Source organism: Octopus sinensis, linkage group LG11 (genome assembly GCF_006345805.1).
Source record: "Octopus sinensis linkage group LG11, ASM634580v1, whole genome shotgun sequence".
Lineage (NCBI taxonomy): Eukaryota > Metazoa > Mollusca > Cephalopoda > Octopoda > Octopodidae > Octopus > Octopus sinensis.
Window position 1 is genome coordinate 31,261,148 of NC_043007.1, and position 19,783 is coordinate 31,280,930.

At 38.8% G+C, this 19,783-nt stretch overlaps 1 protein-coding gene across 1 annotated transcript in view; it reads left to right on the plus strand.

Moving 5' to 3' along the window:
* Positions 1-19,783, plus strand: part of LOC115217001 (vam6/Vps39-like protein) — a 132,550-nt gene that overhangs the window by 69,792 nt on the left and 42,975 nt on the right. Inside the window, exons 23-24 of the mRNA XM_029786520.2 lie at positions 1,828-1,977; positions 15,442-15,576. Of these exons, the coding sequence (XP_029642380.1) occupies positions 1,828-1,977; positions 15,442-15,576 (285 nt within the window). The remainder of the gene's footprint in view (positions 1-1,827; positions 1,978-15,441; positions 15,577-19,783) is intronic.

The window sequence follows — 19,783 nt, forward strand, 5'->3', positions numbered from 1 at the left end:
TGAGAAAGAAATTTTTCCTATGAACTTTGTGAGACCACTGGGGCCGCTTGAAGGGACACGTCAAGCTACGTAAAAGTGTGGTTGTTCTTGCGTACAGGCTCGTCCCCTGCAACACTCTCAACCCTGCTGAGCATCCCTAATTGTGCCAGTGCTGCGTAAAAGCACCCAATAGACTCTGTAAAGTGGTTGGGGTTTGGAAGGGCATCCAGCCATAGAGACCATGCCAGAACAGACATGGAACTTGAACAGCCCTTTAGCTGGTCAGCTCCTGTCAAATCGCCCAACCCATGCCAGCATGGACCACAGATGTTGATGATGATGATGATTATGAAGACGATAGTCAATATGGACAACAAGGTATTTCAAGAGTTTGACATTACGAGAAAGGATTGGGTTTAGTTGTTAGTGTGGAACCTGGGAGGGGGAAACACAACATGGGGTTAAGGAGAGGAGAAAAGATGGATGTGTGTGAGGTGGGCCTGGATGGAGTCAGTATGCAACTAATTAATTGTTACTAGGAGCAGAGCCTGTTGGATGGTTTTATTTTGGGTGTGATCCGAGATGTTTATTTATGTAGCAACTGCAGCAACACCATTGCAGGGGTGGCAGAACTCATCCATAGATCGTTTCATCTGTACTTAGTTGAAAAGGCATCAGTTTGGAATTGAAGAATTTTCTGCCTTGCGAGATGAGAAATTGATGAACTCCAATGGTGGGCAGCTCAGCTAGGAAACTCTTATGCCCAACACTGATGCTTTGCTAATATCAAACGGACTTGTAAGGCAGTGAGCTGGCAGAATTCGTTAGCATGTTGGATAAAATGCTTAGCAGTCTTTTGTCCATCTTTACGGTCTGAGTTCAAATTCCACCAAGGTCTACTTTGCCTTTCATCCTTTCAGGGTCGATAAAATAAGTACCAGTTAAACCCTGGGGTCGATAAATTGACTTAGGCCTCCCTCACCTCCAAAATTGCTGGCCTTGTGCCAAAATTTGAAATCAATACCAAATGTACTCCAATAATAAAATACTGGCTGAGTGCCGAGTTCACCTGATCGACCGTATTTGTTTGAAGCCGAGGGCTTATTTTATAAAAAAAACAGTGTATGTATGTGTGTGTGTGAGATCATAAAGCATGGCTCATCAATAATCAACAGAAAGGTGGAGTACAAGTGACATTGTGCATCATGGGACCTGCTACCATCACAGAATCCCCAAAAAACGATCCCTAAGTCTCCAAATTGTTGGATTTTGGTCTGAAATCATGTTTATAGAAGTAGCCACAGGAGCTACATACATGCACATCCATCCATCCATATATATATACACACACACACACACATACATTTATATTTATTTATATATATATATATATATATATATATATATATATATATATATATATATATATATATGTCGAATGATGAAACTGAGTGCTCAACATTGCATTGGTGGATATGATTTTATAATTTCTTTATTTGTGAATTAAGGCTACCATTGGTTTCATGTTAAGAAAATTAGGAAAATATCTGAGTGTCTTAATTCTTCAAGCCGATCACATGGAGAAAGGTGTTCACCTCCTTTTTGAGAAACACAGCCTCCTACACACACACACATGTTTGTATACATACACACACACACACACTCACACATGTTTGGAGAGAGAAGGTGAGATGTGAGAAATATTTCTTTCTGTGCAGTTGACCTTAATTCATATTCATTAGTCATCAATCCTACATGTCCTGGCTTGTCTCCACTTCAGAATCATTAATTCATTTCATTGTGGTCTAATTACTTCTTTTTTTGCTTTGTTTTCTCCGTGTGTTGCAGGTGTATCTTCATCTATTAAAAATGTACCTTCAGCCACCCAATCCTGCTAATTTAGGCATCATGGTTAAAGACATATCTGAAGTAAAGGTGCAAATTGAACCAGCATTGTATATATTAGACAACCATGCGGTGAAAATTGATGCCAGCAAGGTAAGTCGTTTTATTCACACCAGTCACAGACATACATCAGACACACACTTACATAAGTATACACATGCATATAAATATCTATATGCAACAGGCTTCATTCAGTTCCTGTCTACCAAATCCACTTAAAAGGCTTTGGTCAACCTGGGGCTATAATAGGAGACACTTGCCCAAGATGCCACACAATAGGACGGAACCCTAAACCATGATGTTGGGAAGCAATCTTCTTACCACACAGCCTTTCCTCTACAAAGTTCAAGAAGAATTACTGAGGCAGTTTTTCTGTAGCTGGATGCCCTTTCTGTTGCCAATCCTCTCCTGATTCTGAGCAAGGTAATCTTTTTCCATGGCTGGACATGAACAACACTGCTTTTATGACAGTGACACTCATTTACGACTATCATGAGATGTCTGTACTAGGAGGCACAAAACACACACACACACACACATTGGTAGATTTTTTTTTGTTATACAAAAGCTTTGCTCGGCCTGGAGCTTTCTCATAAAACACTTGTCCAAAGTGTTATGATGCTGTAGGACTGAACTTTAACCCATTATCATTTAAACTGACCATATCTGGCCAAAATATTCTTCTACCTGTTTTATGTTCAAACTGGACAGATCCTGCTTCTCACACCTACCCTACAATATCAGTATAAAAATTAATACTCCTATCATTGAAATCTCAAAGCTATAATAAACGGTATGATTTATTCAAAACATCATCATCATCATTTAACATCCGCTTTCCATGGGTTGGACGATTTGACTGAGGTTTGGCAAACCAGATGGCTGCACCAGGCTCCAATCTGATCTGGCAGAATTTCTACAGCTGGATGCCCTTCCTAATGCCAACCACTCCGAGAGTGTAGTGGGTGCTTTTAAAGTGCCACTGGCACGAGGGCCAGTCAGGCGGTACTGGCAACAGCCACACTCAAATGGTGCTTTTTACGTGCCACCTGCACCGGAGCCCATCCAGCGGCACTGGCAATGACCTCACTCAAATTTTATTTTTCACATGCCACCAGCACAAGTGCCAGTAAGGCGATGCAGGTAACAATCATGCTTGAATGATGCTTTTTACGTGAAGCCAATTTGTCGCTCTGGCAACGATCACGCTCGGATGGTGCTCTTAGGGCTCCACTAAGCAATACATTTGACAAAGTAATCTGAGAGCTAAAGGGTTAAACACATGGTTGGGAAATGAAATTCTAAACCACACATCCACACCTGTACTTATATATTCATAACCCACATTGTACAGCACTTTAATAATTAATGGATGTAATGAGGATTGAATTCAAGATGTTTTCATTAGTAGTACGCCACTTCAACCCAGAAGCAATTTAAGATGTCTTAAGTTTCAAGGCTGCCTAAAGATAAGAGTGTTGCTGATTACAAAATATTTCAAGAGGTTCCAGTTATGATGCCAAAACATTGAAGCAGGAGAAAATGAAGTGAAATCTGCCGTGTGAAGTGTAATTACTATTTAAATGATTATTAGGTACAGGTGTGGCTGTCTGGTAAGCAGTTTGCTTCCCAACCACACGGTTTTGAGTTCAGTCCCACTTGCCCGAAAATCAGATATACTGTTTTACTTGCTTCACTCATTTGACTGCAGCCATGCTGGAGCACCGCCTTTAGCTGAACAAATTGATCCCAGGACTTATTCTTTGTAAGCCTGGTACTTATTCTATCGGCCTCTTTTGCCGAACCACTACATTAAGGGGATGCAAACACACCAACATCGGTTGTCAAGTGATGGTGGAGGGACAAGCATGGACACATACAAACATATACATACACACACACACAAAAATGTTATATGTGGAGCTATATCTGTAGTAAATAGGAATAAGTGGTCTTTGGTTGCTATTTCTAAATTTTCGGTATGTGGTTAAGCAACTTGTTCTTTCAGTTTCTGTCTACCAAATCCACTCACAAGGTTTTGGTCTGCCCGAGGCAATAGTAGGGGACAGTTGCCCAAGGTGCTATGCAGTGGGACTGATCCTGGAACCATGTGGTTGGGAAGCAAGCTTCTTACCACACAGCCACGCCTTCACCTATATATATGTATGATTCTCTTTCAGGGTTTTTTAAACAAACCCCAATAAGCCATAAGGATAGCAAAACTATTTGCTTTGATTGATTTCTGAAGCTGCTGAATGAAAATGGGGTTAGACCATGGGACCTAATCCCACAGTGAAGCCAAACAAGTCTAGAATATGGCTCTGTCATCATTCTTTTAGCGTTCCCCTTTCTATGTTTGCAAGGGACAAATGGAATTCATTGAGACAGGTTTTTCTATAGTTGGATACTCTTTCTTGCCCAAGGTTCCACTGCATGGCATTTTGAGCAAGTGTCTTTTTCTATAGTCCTAGGCAGACCAAAACCTTTCAAGTAGATATGGAAACTGCATCGAAGCCCATTGTATGTATGTGTGTTATTGCCTAAACCTCATGTGATGGTTGTAAATGAGCATCACCATCCTACAAGCGAGGGTGTCTGTTTCAAGTCCAGCCTACGAATAATATTACCTTGCTTCATAAAAAGAAGGGCCTTTGGTCACAGAGAAATCTGTCTCAACAAATTCTATCTGATCCCTGAGAGTATGGAAAAGTGGGTGTCGAATGATGATGATGATGTTGTGGCTTTCATCAATTTGTTTATTAAGTGTACTGTCTTCCGTACATATTCCAGAAATCTCCAAATTCTCTGTTGCTATTTCAGACCTGAGTCACAGAATGGATGCCTGATATTAGAGATTTGCCATGTATTTTATCATAAAACATACAAATATTTCTAGACTAGTCTGCCATTTGGATTGCTTTCTCGATGGCCCTATTGTTCGGTTTGTGTGTCTCTTGGACAGATTTCAAACTTTTACTATGTGGGAGGCATTCTCTACTCATAAATTCCATTTTATACGAGACTCTCCAGACTTGACATTCAGCTGATTGCATCTTTTCACCACGAAGCAGAATGTCAAGGTTTACTTCCAAAGTGGAACTGTCACAGACATTACCGATGGGTTGGAACAATCCTTAGCAGACAGTTCACAACAGGTTGTGACGTAGTCTCTTGTTCTTCTGCTGGCTTTTCAGTGGTTAGCTCTCGACCATGCTGGAGCACCATGCTCAAAGTGGTTTTTCTTTTGTTTTGTTTTGTTTCAATTATGTCGACTCCAGTGTTTCATTTGTTATTTATTTTATTAATCTCTGTTGAGGATGAAAAACAAAGTTAATTGGGCGTAGGGGGATGTAACAGGCTTGGATTCAAATACTACAAGGTATTTGTTTGGTCCACTAACTTTTACTATCCTTTATTGATATATTATATATATATACATATATATATATAGCAATAAGAAAATGGAGGGGATCAATAGTTGGTTCATCAGCTTTTAGGCATTATATTATGTCAATTTATTTATTTACTAAAATGAGAATTACAAGAATATACATACACGTATAACATATGCTTTACATATAAAACATTTTAATAATAATTACTGGTATCTTTATATATTAATATATTTTATATGTAAAGTATAATATGTTATACATGTATGTATATTCTTGTAATTGTCAGTTTAGTAAATAAATAAATAAAAAATTGACATAATGTAATGTCTAAAAGTAGATGAACCAACTATTGTTCCCTTCCATTTTCTTATTGCTCTATAAATTAATGGTAAAATATCTCTTTATCTTCACCCATTTTGTACACTCGGTAATGTAATTGCAATGCTATGAAAAACACTCGTCAGTTTATTTTTAAACAATGATGATGATGATGATGATACACACACACATGTGTATTTCCAATAACATGGATTCATTCTATGGAGGTGGCCATCTCGTGTTAGTGTGCATTCTGTCACAGGTGGAGATTGCAGGAAATGATGATGATGGTAATGGCAGTGGTGGTGGTGGTGGTGGTGATGATCTCAAAACTGGAAAAACACATTGGCTTTTGAAATCCTAGATTCATTGCCTGAAAATAAGGTGGGATCACATGGGTGCTAAACAACAACAACAGTTAGGTGTTTAACCCTTTTGTTACCAACCCAGCTGAAACTGCCTCTAGTTCTGCAGTACAAACGTCTTGTTTTCGTAAGTTCTGAATTAAAATCTTCCACCAAACCTTAGTCACAATTTATGTCCCTAACTCTAGCTTAATGATAACTAAGTTATTTTACTAAATTCTTTGTTATATTTAAAATTAATTGAAAGAAACAGAGCATCTCAACAGAAATACAGTAACGAAAGGGTTAAATTTCCTTTTACCTAAATCTGCCCAGGAAGGCAGTGGAGGTGGCTCGTGATATTTGCTTCATTATTGAGTGAAGGGATAATTAACAATGCCACACAGCTGCTTCCTCCACCTTTGTTGTTATTCATTATATATTCTGAGAATGCAGACTTTGCCTTTCAAATTGCACACAAGAGGTTGTACTGTTATCATTGCTTCTGAACACTTGCTCACTGTTTCCATGTGAACTGAACAGCTACGACCCAACCAAAAGTGCTTTTATTTTTCATGAAGAGATCTGATTTCACAAAGTCACTGTCAGTATGTGATGAATATAGTGTTAAATATAGTGGGTCAAATAACGGGCAACGACATCTTACATTCATTAAACAAGAGTTTTCAGCAAGTATATATATATATAGATAGATATAGATCGCTAGCCACTACACATTTTTTATTTTCTCTCCTTGTTTCTTTCTGTGGAAGAGCATAGGCTCAAAACGTTAAAGACTTGTTCACTTCCCGAGTGTTAACCTAATACATCTGTCTGTTGTCTACACCACCTGTCTTCATCTTTTGTTTTTTCATGAATTCTCCCTATATATATATATATTATATATATATATATATATATATATATATATATATACACACTAGCAGTATCGCCTGGCGTTGCTTGGGTTTGTTTCGACCCTTTAGAACTGGAATTTTTGCAAAGTAAAAATTTTGCATTATGTAGCTTGTTATTCTCTTTAAGTGAATATTTTTCTGGTTGAAATACACCGAAAAATGGCGACACAGCAGTCAAAAAATTGTAAAAAGTAGGGATTTTCATAGAAAAAATGCACTTTTTTGAAGTAAATATTTTTTGGTGTTAACATGGTCCGATTTGAATTTTTTCTTCTATGGAATGAAGAGCAAGCCTTCTTCTATCATACTCTCAATTTTGGTCAACTTGCACCGCAGGGTCTCAGAGGAGATAGAGTTAGTTGAAGGCTACCAAACCTGCCATACACAGACAACTTCAGCTTTATATATATATATATATAAAGTGCAGGCATGCAGTCCATGGAAGCAAGGAAAGCAATGCTTCCTTTAAAACAAAATTGAAACTATATTACTTATTTTTCATAAGATTGTTCTTCTAATGTTCTGTAAAATTAATATAAACTACATGACATGATAGGCTTCAGACTTTTATTGCTGGAATTAAGCACAAGACGACAAGCAGTGGCAGCCGACACCAAAAATCTGGGCAAGGGAAGCAACATGAGCTGTTGCATCCCTTTTCAGTGTAATATATTTTTTTCCCCGATAAAAATGCCACAAAGACAGTTTTTTTTTCTAGTAAGAGCTGATAACGAATAGTTTTAAATGCTAATAAATACTTATATGCTTAGATTAAGTTACTCTCAATTTGCAATACCTATGATACATGTATAATCTTACGTTTTTATGTAATACTTACATAGGAAAAGGGAAGCAAGTTGACATTCTGCTTCCATAAGAAAAATGGTGGAAAGATAACACACGTAGTTTTCTGCAATTATTCAATTAATATTTTATACTTTTTCAAATTATAGAAAACTCTTAAAATGTGATTTTTTATTTTTATTTTAAAAATAGCTGTATAATATGAACATGTCAGTTTGATTCAAATATCTATGTGACAGAAAAATTTGGTCATTGCTTCTCCAGCCAGAAAGATCACTGCACACCCCTGATATATCATCATCATCATCGTTTAACGTCCGTTTTCCGCGCTAGCATGGGTTGGACGGTTCGACCGGGGTCTGGGAAGCCAGGGGCTGCACCAGGCTCCAGTCTGATCTGGCAGAGTTTCTACAGCTGGATGCCCTTCCTAACGCCAACCACTCCGGGAGTGCAGTGGGTGCTTTTTATGTGCCACCTGCACAGGATATATATACATACATATATATATATATATATATATATATATATATATACACATAGATATAGATACACACACATATAAAGGAGGAATTTCAACTGTGTTTCGTGGTCTGCTACCACAACAGCTCCTTTATAGGATCCAGTTAGCTCAAGACATCATCAGGAGGAACCACGTCCGGTTTCGGCCCCTACTCCTGTACCATTCTGACGTGGCAGGGCCCCCCTTTCGACTCTGGTGTTGGGTGCATGTCTTCTTCTTTCTTCTGTTCCCTGGCCTCTTCGATGTAGCCTCAACGAGTGTCAGCAGGCGACTGACTGTCTCGTCAAATTTCCCTTTAACCCTTTAGTGTTCACATTATTCTGCCAAAATTAATTCTTTTTTATCCAAATTGTTTTGAACTAATCATGCATTATCTTGGAGCTATGAGATTTTGATGAAGTAGCTGTTAATTTTTAAAACAATATTGTAGGGTTGGTGTGAGAGACCAGATCTGGTCAGTTTGAACATAAAACAGGCTAAATATTTGGGGCCGGATATGGCCGGTTTAAATGCTAAAGGGTTAAATACCTGCATACACATGAAGGTAGGGGTGAAAAGTTCCAGGCTTTAAGGGTGTCACGAAAGGTCTGGGTGGAGGCCCAACCTTCTGAGGTCTTTAATTAGGACTTTGAAAAACTGAAGGACCGTTGTTGCAATAAGTGTGTTGATATGAGAGAGGAAGAGGCTGAATAAAATCATAATTAATTGATCCTCCTGTGTTTTCTTTTACCCAAAGCCAGGGACTTTTCAGCACCCCCTCATATGCCTATGTGCATGTGTGTGTGTGTGTGTTATATATGTAGGTCTTTTCTCTAAATGAAGCTGGTATTTTGGCTTAACGAGGTGCCACTGCAACTGTGATTAATTAGTTATAAAGGATCATTGGTGTGTACATGTATGTATATATGTGCATATATGTCTTGTATATTTGTATATGTGTATATATATATATATGTGCATATATGTCTTGTTTATTGGTATATGTGTATATATATATATGTGCATATATGTCTTGTATATTTGTATATGTGTATATGTGTATAAGATATTTATATGTATGTATAAGATATATATATATGTATGTATATGCAAGTATCTATGTGTATATATATATATATATAAATGTATGTGTATGTATGTACATATATATGTGTGTGCACACACGCATGTATATATATCTATGGTGGTGGTGGTGGTAGTGGGGAGTGAATCCGTGTCAGAATGATAAAGTAACTAATATTAGGAGGAGATAACCTTATTTTCTCTTGAGATTAGCAGATCTCTCTCTTTAAATGCTTTTGTAGAGGTAAAAACAATGACCTTAAATCAACAGACATACGTGTGTGTGTGTACTTACATTCACGCATGCACAAACACACGCAAACGCAAACACGCATATCAACACATGTTCCAGGGTTGGTGTGTGTGCATGAGTATGTATATATGTGTGTATATATACACACACACACACACATAAATATATATGCATACAATAATGACACATGCACAAACATATCTATCTATATATATATATGCATATACATATAGGTATGGATGTTGTGTGTTATTATTGTGTGTGTGTGTATGTATATATGTATGTATGTATGTGTGTGTGTGTGTGTGTATACATATACACATACACAAACACACACACACACCGCTCTCTGAAATCTGACTCTGTTAGTAGTTAGTTGTATTTTGCAAGGGAGATATATAACAATTTGTTATCTTGGAGTGGGGGTGGGGGGAGAATATGAGAAAAATGTTTCCCCTGATATTCTGAAGTTTCTGTGCCATATTTATCTAGAAAGTTCTTTTAGAAAATAAAAATATAGAAGGAACAAATGATTTATGTATCTTCTTAAATATTCTTCATTTTTCAGAATTATTCTTTGTTGTTGTTGCAGAGAGCTGAGTTCCTTTTTACCATTCTTGGTGTCTTAGAACAAGGTTTCGGCATCTAAAATCCACAACCCATGTTTTCAGTCAGTGCAGTCATCCCATCTATATTGTCAATACTTTGAGATACTCAGCCTTCCTGTTTTGTTTTTGCCTCCATTCTTGTTAGTAAATACAATCACTGCCACATTAAAATATATATTTTGTACTTCTCAGACATCCCAACCCACCATTTCCTCCAATCTAAAAATTTGGAATTCAGTGCTCAATACTTATACTGTAGAGCCTTGCAGTACGAGTGCCTCATTGTACGAGTAATTTGCTGTACGAGATGAGACTCATGCAGAAATCTGCAGTATGAGCACACAAATTGTCCCATCATCATCATCATCATCATTTAACGTTCGTTTTCCGTGGGTTGGTCGGTTCGACTGGGGTTTGGGAAGCCAGGAGGCTGCACCAGGCTCCAGTCTGATCTAGCAGTGTTTCTACAGCTGGATGCCCTTCTGAACGCCAACCACTCCGAGAGTGCAGTGGGTGCTTTTTATGTGCCACTGGAGGCTAGCAAATGGCCATGATCAGTTGGTGCTTTTTATGTGTCACCAACACAGACACCAGTCAGGTGGTGCTGGCATCAGCCACATTCAGATGGTGCTTTTTACATGCCACCTGCACAGGTATCACAACTACAATTTCCATTTGATTTTTATTTTGATGTTGATGTATTTGACTCAATAGGTCTCCTCAAGCATAGCAGGTCACCCTACGATCCAAGGTAAGCACAGCAGCCCGTCCTGCAACCCATGAACTCACTTCATTAGGTCACACAAAAATATAAATAAATATATAAATAATAGTGTTTAGTATTATGCAAGTAAAATATTAAGTTGCGGGGACCCACTGTAGTATGTCAAGGGTCCTTGAAAAAATTTTGCTTTAGGAGTATTTATTGCAGGGAACTGTTGGGTTTCTTTCTCTAACATTTTGCATCGTTCAGCCTACTCAAAGGAATGTGGGATGAACAAAATAACAAATTTGAAAGAAGTTTCTATAAAACTAGTTTTTAAACACTGAATGGTTATGGGGGTATATCAAGATAAAATAGTAATCAAAGGAGTCCCTAGGTAAAAAAAAAGGGGGTTGAGGACCACCAGCTTAGTTGAATGAATCAACCTCAGTAGTAATTTTTAAAAAATAGTCTTGTACTTATTATATCAGTCTCTTTTGCCAAACTGTTAAGTTATAGGGACGTAAACAATCCTACTATAATGATTTGACAATCAGTTTCATATTTTTAGAATAAAGAAAACAATGGTGAGCTGTGCTGTTCATTCATTTCTAAATTATTGACAATATAGATGGGATGACTGCTCTGAGTGAAAACATGGGTTGCGGATTTTAGATGCCAAAACCGTGTTCTAAGACACCAAGAATGGTAAAAAGGAACTCAGCTACGTGCAACAACAAAGAATAATTCTGAAAAATGGAACAGTATTTAAGATACATAAATCATTTGTGCCTTCATATATTTTTATTTTCTAAAAGAATCTTCTAGATAAACATGGCACAGAAACTTCAGAATATCAGGGGAAACATGTTGGTTTTCCGAGTGGTGGCGGCGACAAACACAGACACAACAACGCACACATAAACACATAAAACCACACACACATATATATGGAAACAAGTAAGTGTTGTTGACAGGAAAGGCATCCCATCATAGAAAATCTGCCTCAATAAACTTTGACCCATGCAAGCATGGAAAAGTGGACATTAAAATGATGATGGTGACGGTGGTGATGGTGATGATGATAATGAATAACTCTACATTTTGGTTAAAGTATTGTAAATGTGAGTTTGGTACCGTGGGCTGTTTGGTCATTCTTAAAGTTAGTCCGTATGAAATAAATATTTTAGAGAGTGTGTCTGTGATAATCTCAACACGAACTTACTGCTGAATAATTCTTTGTTGGGGGACCTAATTTATGGAATTTATTAACGAGATGAGAAAACCATTAACATAATGACTTCCTGTTTATCTTCCCCAACTCTTAATGTCTTAAGCGTTTATACATATTCAATAAATTATCGTTACTGTTGTCTGCTGTATCACAACACCCCTTCAACTTATGAATTTATTGCCTTCTGTCAGTATGAGATATTTTTTGGTGGCAAGCTGGGAGAATCGTTAGTGCTTTGGTCAAAATGCTTTCTGGCATTTCTTCTGAGCTCAAATACTGCCAAGGTCAACTTTGCCATTCATCCCTTTTGGGGGTTGATAAAATTAACTACTGACTGAGGTTGATGTAATTGGTTAACCTCTGACCTTAATACTGCTGGCCCTGTACCAAAATTAGAAAATTATTAGGCGCTGAGCTGGCAGAATCGTTAGCACATTGGACAAACTGCTTAGTGGCATTTCGTCTTGTCTTTATGTTCTGAGTTCAAATTCTACCAAGGCTGAATTTACCTTTCATCATTTTAGGGTTGACAAAATAAGCACCAGTTGAACACTGGGGTTGATTATGTTGATTAGCCCCTTCCCCTCAAATTTTAGGCCTTGCCCTTATGGTAGAAAGGATTATTATTATTATTAAAATAAAAATCAAATGGAAATTGTAGTTAAGAAACCTGTGCCTGTGACACGTTAAAAGCACCGTCCGAACGTGGTCAATGCCAGCGCTGCCTGACTGACGTCCGTGTCGGTGACACGTAAAAGCACCGACCGATCGTGGCCGTTTGCCAGCCTCCTCTGGCCCCTGTGCTGGTGGCACCTTAAAAAACACCCACTACACTCACGGAGTTGTTGGCGTTAGGAAGGGCATCCAGGTGTAGAAACTCTGCCAGATCAGACTGGAGCCTGGTGCAGACTCATGGCTTCCCAGATCCCCGGTCGAACCATCCAACCCATGCTAGCATGGATAACGAACATTAAGCGATGATTATAATGATCATGATGATTATTAGTAATTGTTGTTGTAGTAGTAGTGTTTGCTAAAAAGTGAGTCATAGATTTATTATTGCTCTGTGGAATTGATATATTTGTTGTCAGACATTGTCCGTTTGAAGTATTTATTTCTCAGCAAATGTGCTGCCTTGTAGCAGAACTGACCAGTGGCATGGCACACTGGTCAGTTCATTCTTCTAGGCCATGTTGAGGTGGTGGTGGTGGAGGGCATGTTAAATCTTCTAGGCCATGAGATGATGGCAATGATGATGGATGCCTTTAATATGGAGTGGCACCTGCCTGGTGGTCAAATTAAATGGCCGCCTCTGAGAACTGTTTGAAACGAAGCTTGACCTGTGAAGGGTGCCTGCTTTCATTATTCCTGTACATTCTGGTTCCTGAGCGATTGCTACAAATGCTAGCAGGGTGGCATTGTTGCAGATGTGTCTGGATGATTCAGAGTTATCGGTCATTCACTAGCTGAGGCTGAGTAGCTTGAAGTTGCCATGGCAACAAATTATGCTCTTCACATATCCAGGTGCTTTTTTTTTTTTGTTTTATTTTTTTTTGATTTTGACTATTTTTATTTCATTATGTCGGTGGCCTGTGGTGAGCTGAAGTCTGCTATTTTCTCTTCTTTGAAGTTTGTTTTGGTTTGTTGATGAGGAAGATTGGATTCCCAGACAAGATTGGCATTCTCCATAATGGATTTGTATATTCGTGTTGTTCTTTCGATGTGTGGGCCAAATGGGCTGTCTGTGAGTGCTCTTGGCATGTTTGTCTATCATTCTGCTACCCCCTCCCCCCGCTGCCTGAACATCTGTGATTGTTCTAAAGGTGTTGCAGGTATGACCTGTCGCAGTCGTAGGTATTTCCTCTCTTTTTTTTCCCCCTGTGTTTTCATATTTGGAAAGCAGGGTTGTGTTATTGGGTGTAATGGCTTACTTATTTTCCATCTTTTTACTCGCTTCATTCATTGGACTGTGGCCATGCTGGGGCACTGACTGTAAGTGTTTCATGAAACAAATCAACCCCAGGACTTATTTCAAAGTCTGGTACTTATTCTATCAGTCCTCATTCCTGAAGTGCTAAGTTACAAGAGGATATAAACAAACCAACACCAGTGGCAGCAGAGAGACAAATGCAAATTCAAAGACACACACACTCTTTCTCTCACACACACACACATACACACGTAATAGACTTGTGCATGGTTTCTGTCTATCAAATACTCTCAAAATGCATTTGTTGGCCCAGGGCTATATGAGGGGGTGCTGAAAAGATCCTGGCTTTTAGGGTATTGCGAAAGGCCTGGTTGGAGGCCCAACCTTCCGCTTTCTTTCACAGGGCTTAGAAAAACTGAAGGACTGCTGCAATAAGTGTGTGCATCCAAGAGGGGAACATGTTGAATAAAATCATAATTCACTGATCCTCCTGTATTTTCTCTTACCCAAAGCCAGGAACTTTTCAGTACCCCCCCCCCAACCTTGTAGCAGAAGACACTTACTCAAGGTACCTCACGGCAGGACTGAACCTAAAACCATCTGGTTGGGAAGTGAAATCCTCAATCACATGACCATGCATTCACCTTAGCCATGCTTGTGTTAATGTTAGGAAGAATTGTCCTTTTCATCATCATTTAATGTCCGTTGTCCATGCTGGCATGGATTGGACAATTTGACCAGAGCTGGCAAGCGGGGCAGCTGCATCAGACTCCAGTCTGATTTGGCATGGTTTCTACAGCTGGATGCCCTTCCTAATGCCGACCACTTTACAGAGTGTGCTGGGTGCTTTTATATATAGCACTGCATGGGTACAGAGTAACGATATCTGATACACACTTTCATTCGTAAGTCTAATCAGTCATTGATAACTTGGTGCTAAACAAACAGACCAAGTTTTTAATGGTCTTTAATTGCAAAACATAATAACCAAATATACTTACTTCAAGGTAGCATTTAAGCAAAGTTGTCAATAATTTGAGCAATTTGTCTTTTGGATTTGATAGTCCGGTTCATGTCCCCGATAGCAGTGGTTGTTATGTCTGTGCTAATCTGAAAGAGGCCTGTCATATATATGTATATATATGTATGTATGTGTGTGTGTATATGTTTGTGTGTCTGTGTTTGTCCCCCAACATCGCTTGACAACCGATGTTGGTGTGTTTATGTCCCCGTAACTTAGCGGTTTAGCAAAAGAGACCGATGGAATAAGTACTTGACTTACAAAGTGTAAGTCCCGGGGTCGATTTGCTCGACTAAAAGGCAGTGCTCCAGCATGGCCACAGTCAAATGGCAGAAAAGAGTAAAAGAGTATAATTTATAATTTTTTGTTTTTCAAAACTTTAATACGTAGATTTTTGTACCTTTATGAATTCTGATATTAAATTTTATTTCTGTTTGAATTCTGGCAGGCCCTAGAATTGTTGCCTCCAACAACCAAGATAAAAGATATTCTGAACTATTTGGAAAACCTGATAGAGATGAAAGCAGCTCTCAGACGCAACCACATGGTTCTACGTAATGTCCTTTCCGCAGAAAATGTCATGGTAGGTGTCTGTTTATTCTTCTCAGAGGTGGAAATATCTTTTCCAAATGAAACTGTGTTTCTTTGTAATCTGCATCTGTTTCTAGTAAAAGTGTATGGCCTTGTGGTAAAGTGACAGGACTCACAACCATAAGGCCATGGTTTCAATTTCCAGCATTGCGTTTTTGGGTAAAACACTTCGTTTCATGATGCTCCAATCCATTCAGCTGAAAATGAGTACGACTGTCTGTTGTCCCATTCTGTGTGTGTGTGTGTGTGTGTGTGTGTGTGGTGGGGGAATATTGAACTCTTGGTCTCTTACACACCATGGAAAGTAGGATAAAACCTGGCCTGATGAGTCTGTGGGCTCATAGCAGTCCTAAGACATTTATTTGTATCAGATCTTATTAATAATCCTGCTTGCCAATCCGTTACTTAGCCTGTCAGTAACACTTTCATGTGATTAGAGGAAAAGAGGGAGAAAGAAAAGAGGGAGAGAGAAGTGTACATGAGATGAGGTAGAGGGAATGTAATTGTAATGCTTTCAAGTGATTAGCTGAAGGGAAAGAGAGGAGAAAGAAAAAGGAGAGAGAAAATGAAGATAAGGCGAAGAGTGAGGCAGAAAGAGGGAGAAAGAAAAAGATGGAGAGAGAAGCATTCATGATAATATTTATTATTATGTGGTTAAAAAAATTAGTTAAGGGTAGTGATGATATAACGGGGGAGAGTTAAAAATATAATTTTAGCAGAAGGGTGATGTTCTGATGGTGAGGTTAAAGAAAACAGCAACAACAACAACAATAACAAAATACCTTAGGAACGAGAACCCAGGTTCGAAATTTCACCAAGACACTTGATGAAGGCTAGAGGGTATATCAGCCGAAACGTTGTGTTAACAACAAACGATGAGGACAAATATCTGTTAATTGTAAATAATGGAAATAATGTACTTTTTACAGACCACTTTTAACTCACTGTTTTCTAAACCTGAAAAAAGTATGTTGTAGTACAAATTTTGATTTTTGCATTCCATAAAAATTTTAGGAGGTGCAAGCCATACCCCCTGTACCTCCTGTTCCTGGGCCCATGGCTGTAATAAAAAAAAAAAACTTGCCCAAGGTGCTATGTAGTGGGATTGAACCTGAAACCATGTTGCTGGGAAGCAAACTTATGCAAACCTTATTCATTTCAGATAGGATGAACCTGTAAGTAGTATAACAGATAGGAGACTCCATTGTTGGCCATTGTTCTGTTGTGTAATGAGATGCATTTTGACACTCACCGTATTCTGTTACCGTTCTTCAGACGGATGATTATTCCAAGAGGAACTGGAGCAAGAATATAATTACCTGCTGAGACTGCATGGCGAATGCGTTTCGGTGGAATAATTGCAGGAAGCGGTGCAGGTTGTGGTGTGGAGAATTCGTTTAATTGGTGTCTGCCATTGCTTCCTGGCCATACTGGGGCACCCCCTTCAAGTGTTCAGTGGTGATGTGTGTTGAAGTGCCACGTCAAGAGATAGGGAGGAACTGAAAACGTAGAGAACACTGGTTTCTACACGTATGTGAACACAAACACACACACAAAAGTGCAAGTGTGCTTGTGTGGTTGAGAAGCTAGCTTCCCAGTTATATGGTCTTGGGTTCAGTCCCACTGCATGGCACCTTAGGCAAGTGTCTTCTACTATAGCACCAAGTAGGCCAAAACCTTGGGAGTGGATTTGGTGGATAGAAACTGAAAGAAGCCCATTTTATATATATATATATATAAATATATATATATATATATGTGTGTGTGTGTGTGTGTGTGTGTGTGTATTTGGTTGTGTGTATGTGTGTGTGTTTCATTGTGTGTACCCTTGTTTAGGCATTACATCATAGTTGTAAATGAGCATCATTGTCATACAAGCAGGGTTGTTCATTTCCAATCTAATGTGAAAAATACGTCTAGCCTCAAGAAAATATTACGTTGCTTGGAAACAGGTGAGGGTTGGTGTCAGGAAAGGCATCCAGCCGTAGACAAGTCTGCCCCAACAGATTCTATCAAACCCATGCTTGAACAGGAAAGTGGATATTTGATGATGATGATGGTGGTGGCAGTGGTGGCGTGGATGATAATGATGATGTTGATGCTTATGATGATGATGGCATTGGCAGCATGTTCTCCTCCTCCTCCTCCTCCATTACCGTACATGCATTCAGTATGTAGAATAGGATCAGGTGACATCATTGATGATGAAACCAGGAAGAGAAATGGTAACTAAGATGGTATTGCTTAATATTTCGAAGACATATTGCCTTATATTGATTCCAAACTTTGGACATGAGGCCAGAAATTTTGGGAGAAGGGACAAGTCAATTACATTAACCCCCCCCATTGTTCACCTAGTACTTATTTTATTGACCCCGAAAAGGACGAAAGGCAAAGTCAGCCCTGGCGGTATTTGAATGCAGAACGTAAGGTCAGAAGAAACACCAACCACCAAGCAATTTCTCTGGCACTAAGCAATTTTTGTTGCCTCACATATTGCTTTCTATTAACAATAAATATATGGAGGTCTGATTCTAATTCATCTCGTTATGTGAAAATAGCTTAATGAATGCTGGAAATATTACTTGTTGAGAATATGAAGCAAATTAATAGCATGGTGTGTATTAGTTTAATTAGATATCAAACGTCAATTGAAGTGGATATTCTCATGCAGTAAAACCCAATTTGCTGTAATTCATTAACATTTATTCTCGTTTGAATCAATCAACGCATTAATGGGAAGAATCGTAATTCACAATGGCCTGGAATGATATCTGCTTTTACTTTTAGCTGTTTAGTACAGGTTGGTCTTCACTGTTTCTTCTTTTACCACCATCACAATTTACTACTACTACTACTGCTGCTGCTGCTGCTGCTGTTGTTGTTGTTGTTAAGCAACAAGACGAGTAAGGGTGATTAGGTGATGGTCTAGGCCAGTGGTTTTCAACCAGGGTTCCGCCAGTACAGTCCAGGGGTTCCGCAAGAAATTACAAAACTGCTAAAATCGGCAGTAATTTTTAATTCTCCTGTGCAGATATGTGTGCATAAGACAATTAAATTATTGCACATGGGTTCCTTGACCCAGTGGAATGTTTCCTTGGGGTTCTGCTTCAGCAAAAAGTTTGAAAAGCACTGGTCTAGGGCTTAGGGGCAGGAGACCCCAGACCTTGGAAAAAAAAAGAAAAAACTTTGGTCGTAGTTGATGCCCGACACCACTGGGAAGTGGCCCTCAAACTCGCTGGAAATGGAGATCTCCAGGTCCAAATTCTTGAATGGCTGCTGCTGCTGCTCTTAATAGTGGTGGTGGTGAAGGTGGCAGCAGCATGGAGTGGCTAGTTCAAGAGGAACTGATGAGCCAAACGGCTGCATTTGGCATGCTTTCTAGGGCCAAATGCCCTTCCTAAAACTAACCACATTACAGAATGTACCAGGTGCTTGTTTTATGTGGCACCAGCACTGGTGAGGTCACCGAGTTACCCATAGGACAAAACCCCTCAACAGAGTAGGATATAGTAGTGAGGGATATGAAAGAATGGTAGAGGGACAAGAACAAGTGTCTCACTGAAGAGATTAATAGATGGTTTCCCTATAATTATCATTTAATATCTTCCAAGCTAAATTAATACGGAATTTTGATGGAAGGTTTAAATTTAGATCACTTTCAAACAGGAATTTTGTATCATAGAAGCTGGGTGCGGTCTCAGGCAGATTGATATCAAAATGGTAAGAAGAAAAAACCCTGGAGAACACACAGCATTGCTACTAATTTCAAGATAAAAGTCGGTGCCATGAAGAGAAGCCAAATAGATTTAGATGCTTAAGTGGAATATCTTATCAGTTTTTTTATATTTCAAGATTCCTACACATGAGGAGAATTTCAGGCCTAGCAGGCTCTCTCTTCACTGATATACCAATTCCACAAAATGTTGAAGATCATAGACATCATGCTTTCGCCTAAAGATAAGAAATCCTGTAGTTCTAAAAACAAATGCTTTCCAACTCTCAGGAAACACATTTCAGATTTATTGCAAATAAATTTTAACAACAGAATCTTATATGGACCCACAAGGATCACATGGACTCTGGCTGAGTACCCCTGGTGTATATCATACAATAAGTTTGTAAAAGATTGGTGTGTAGTCTAGGTGTGTGTGTGAACGTCTATTCTGTCTTTTATTGTTTACTGTCAAGCAGTTGAG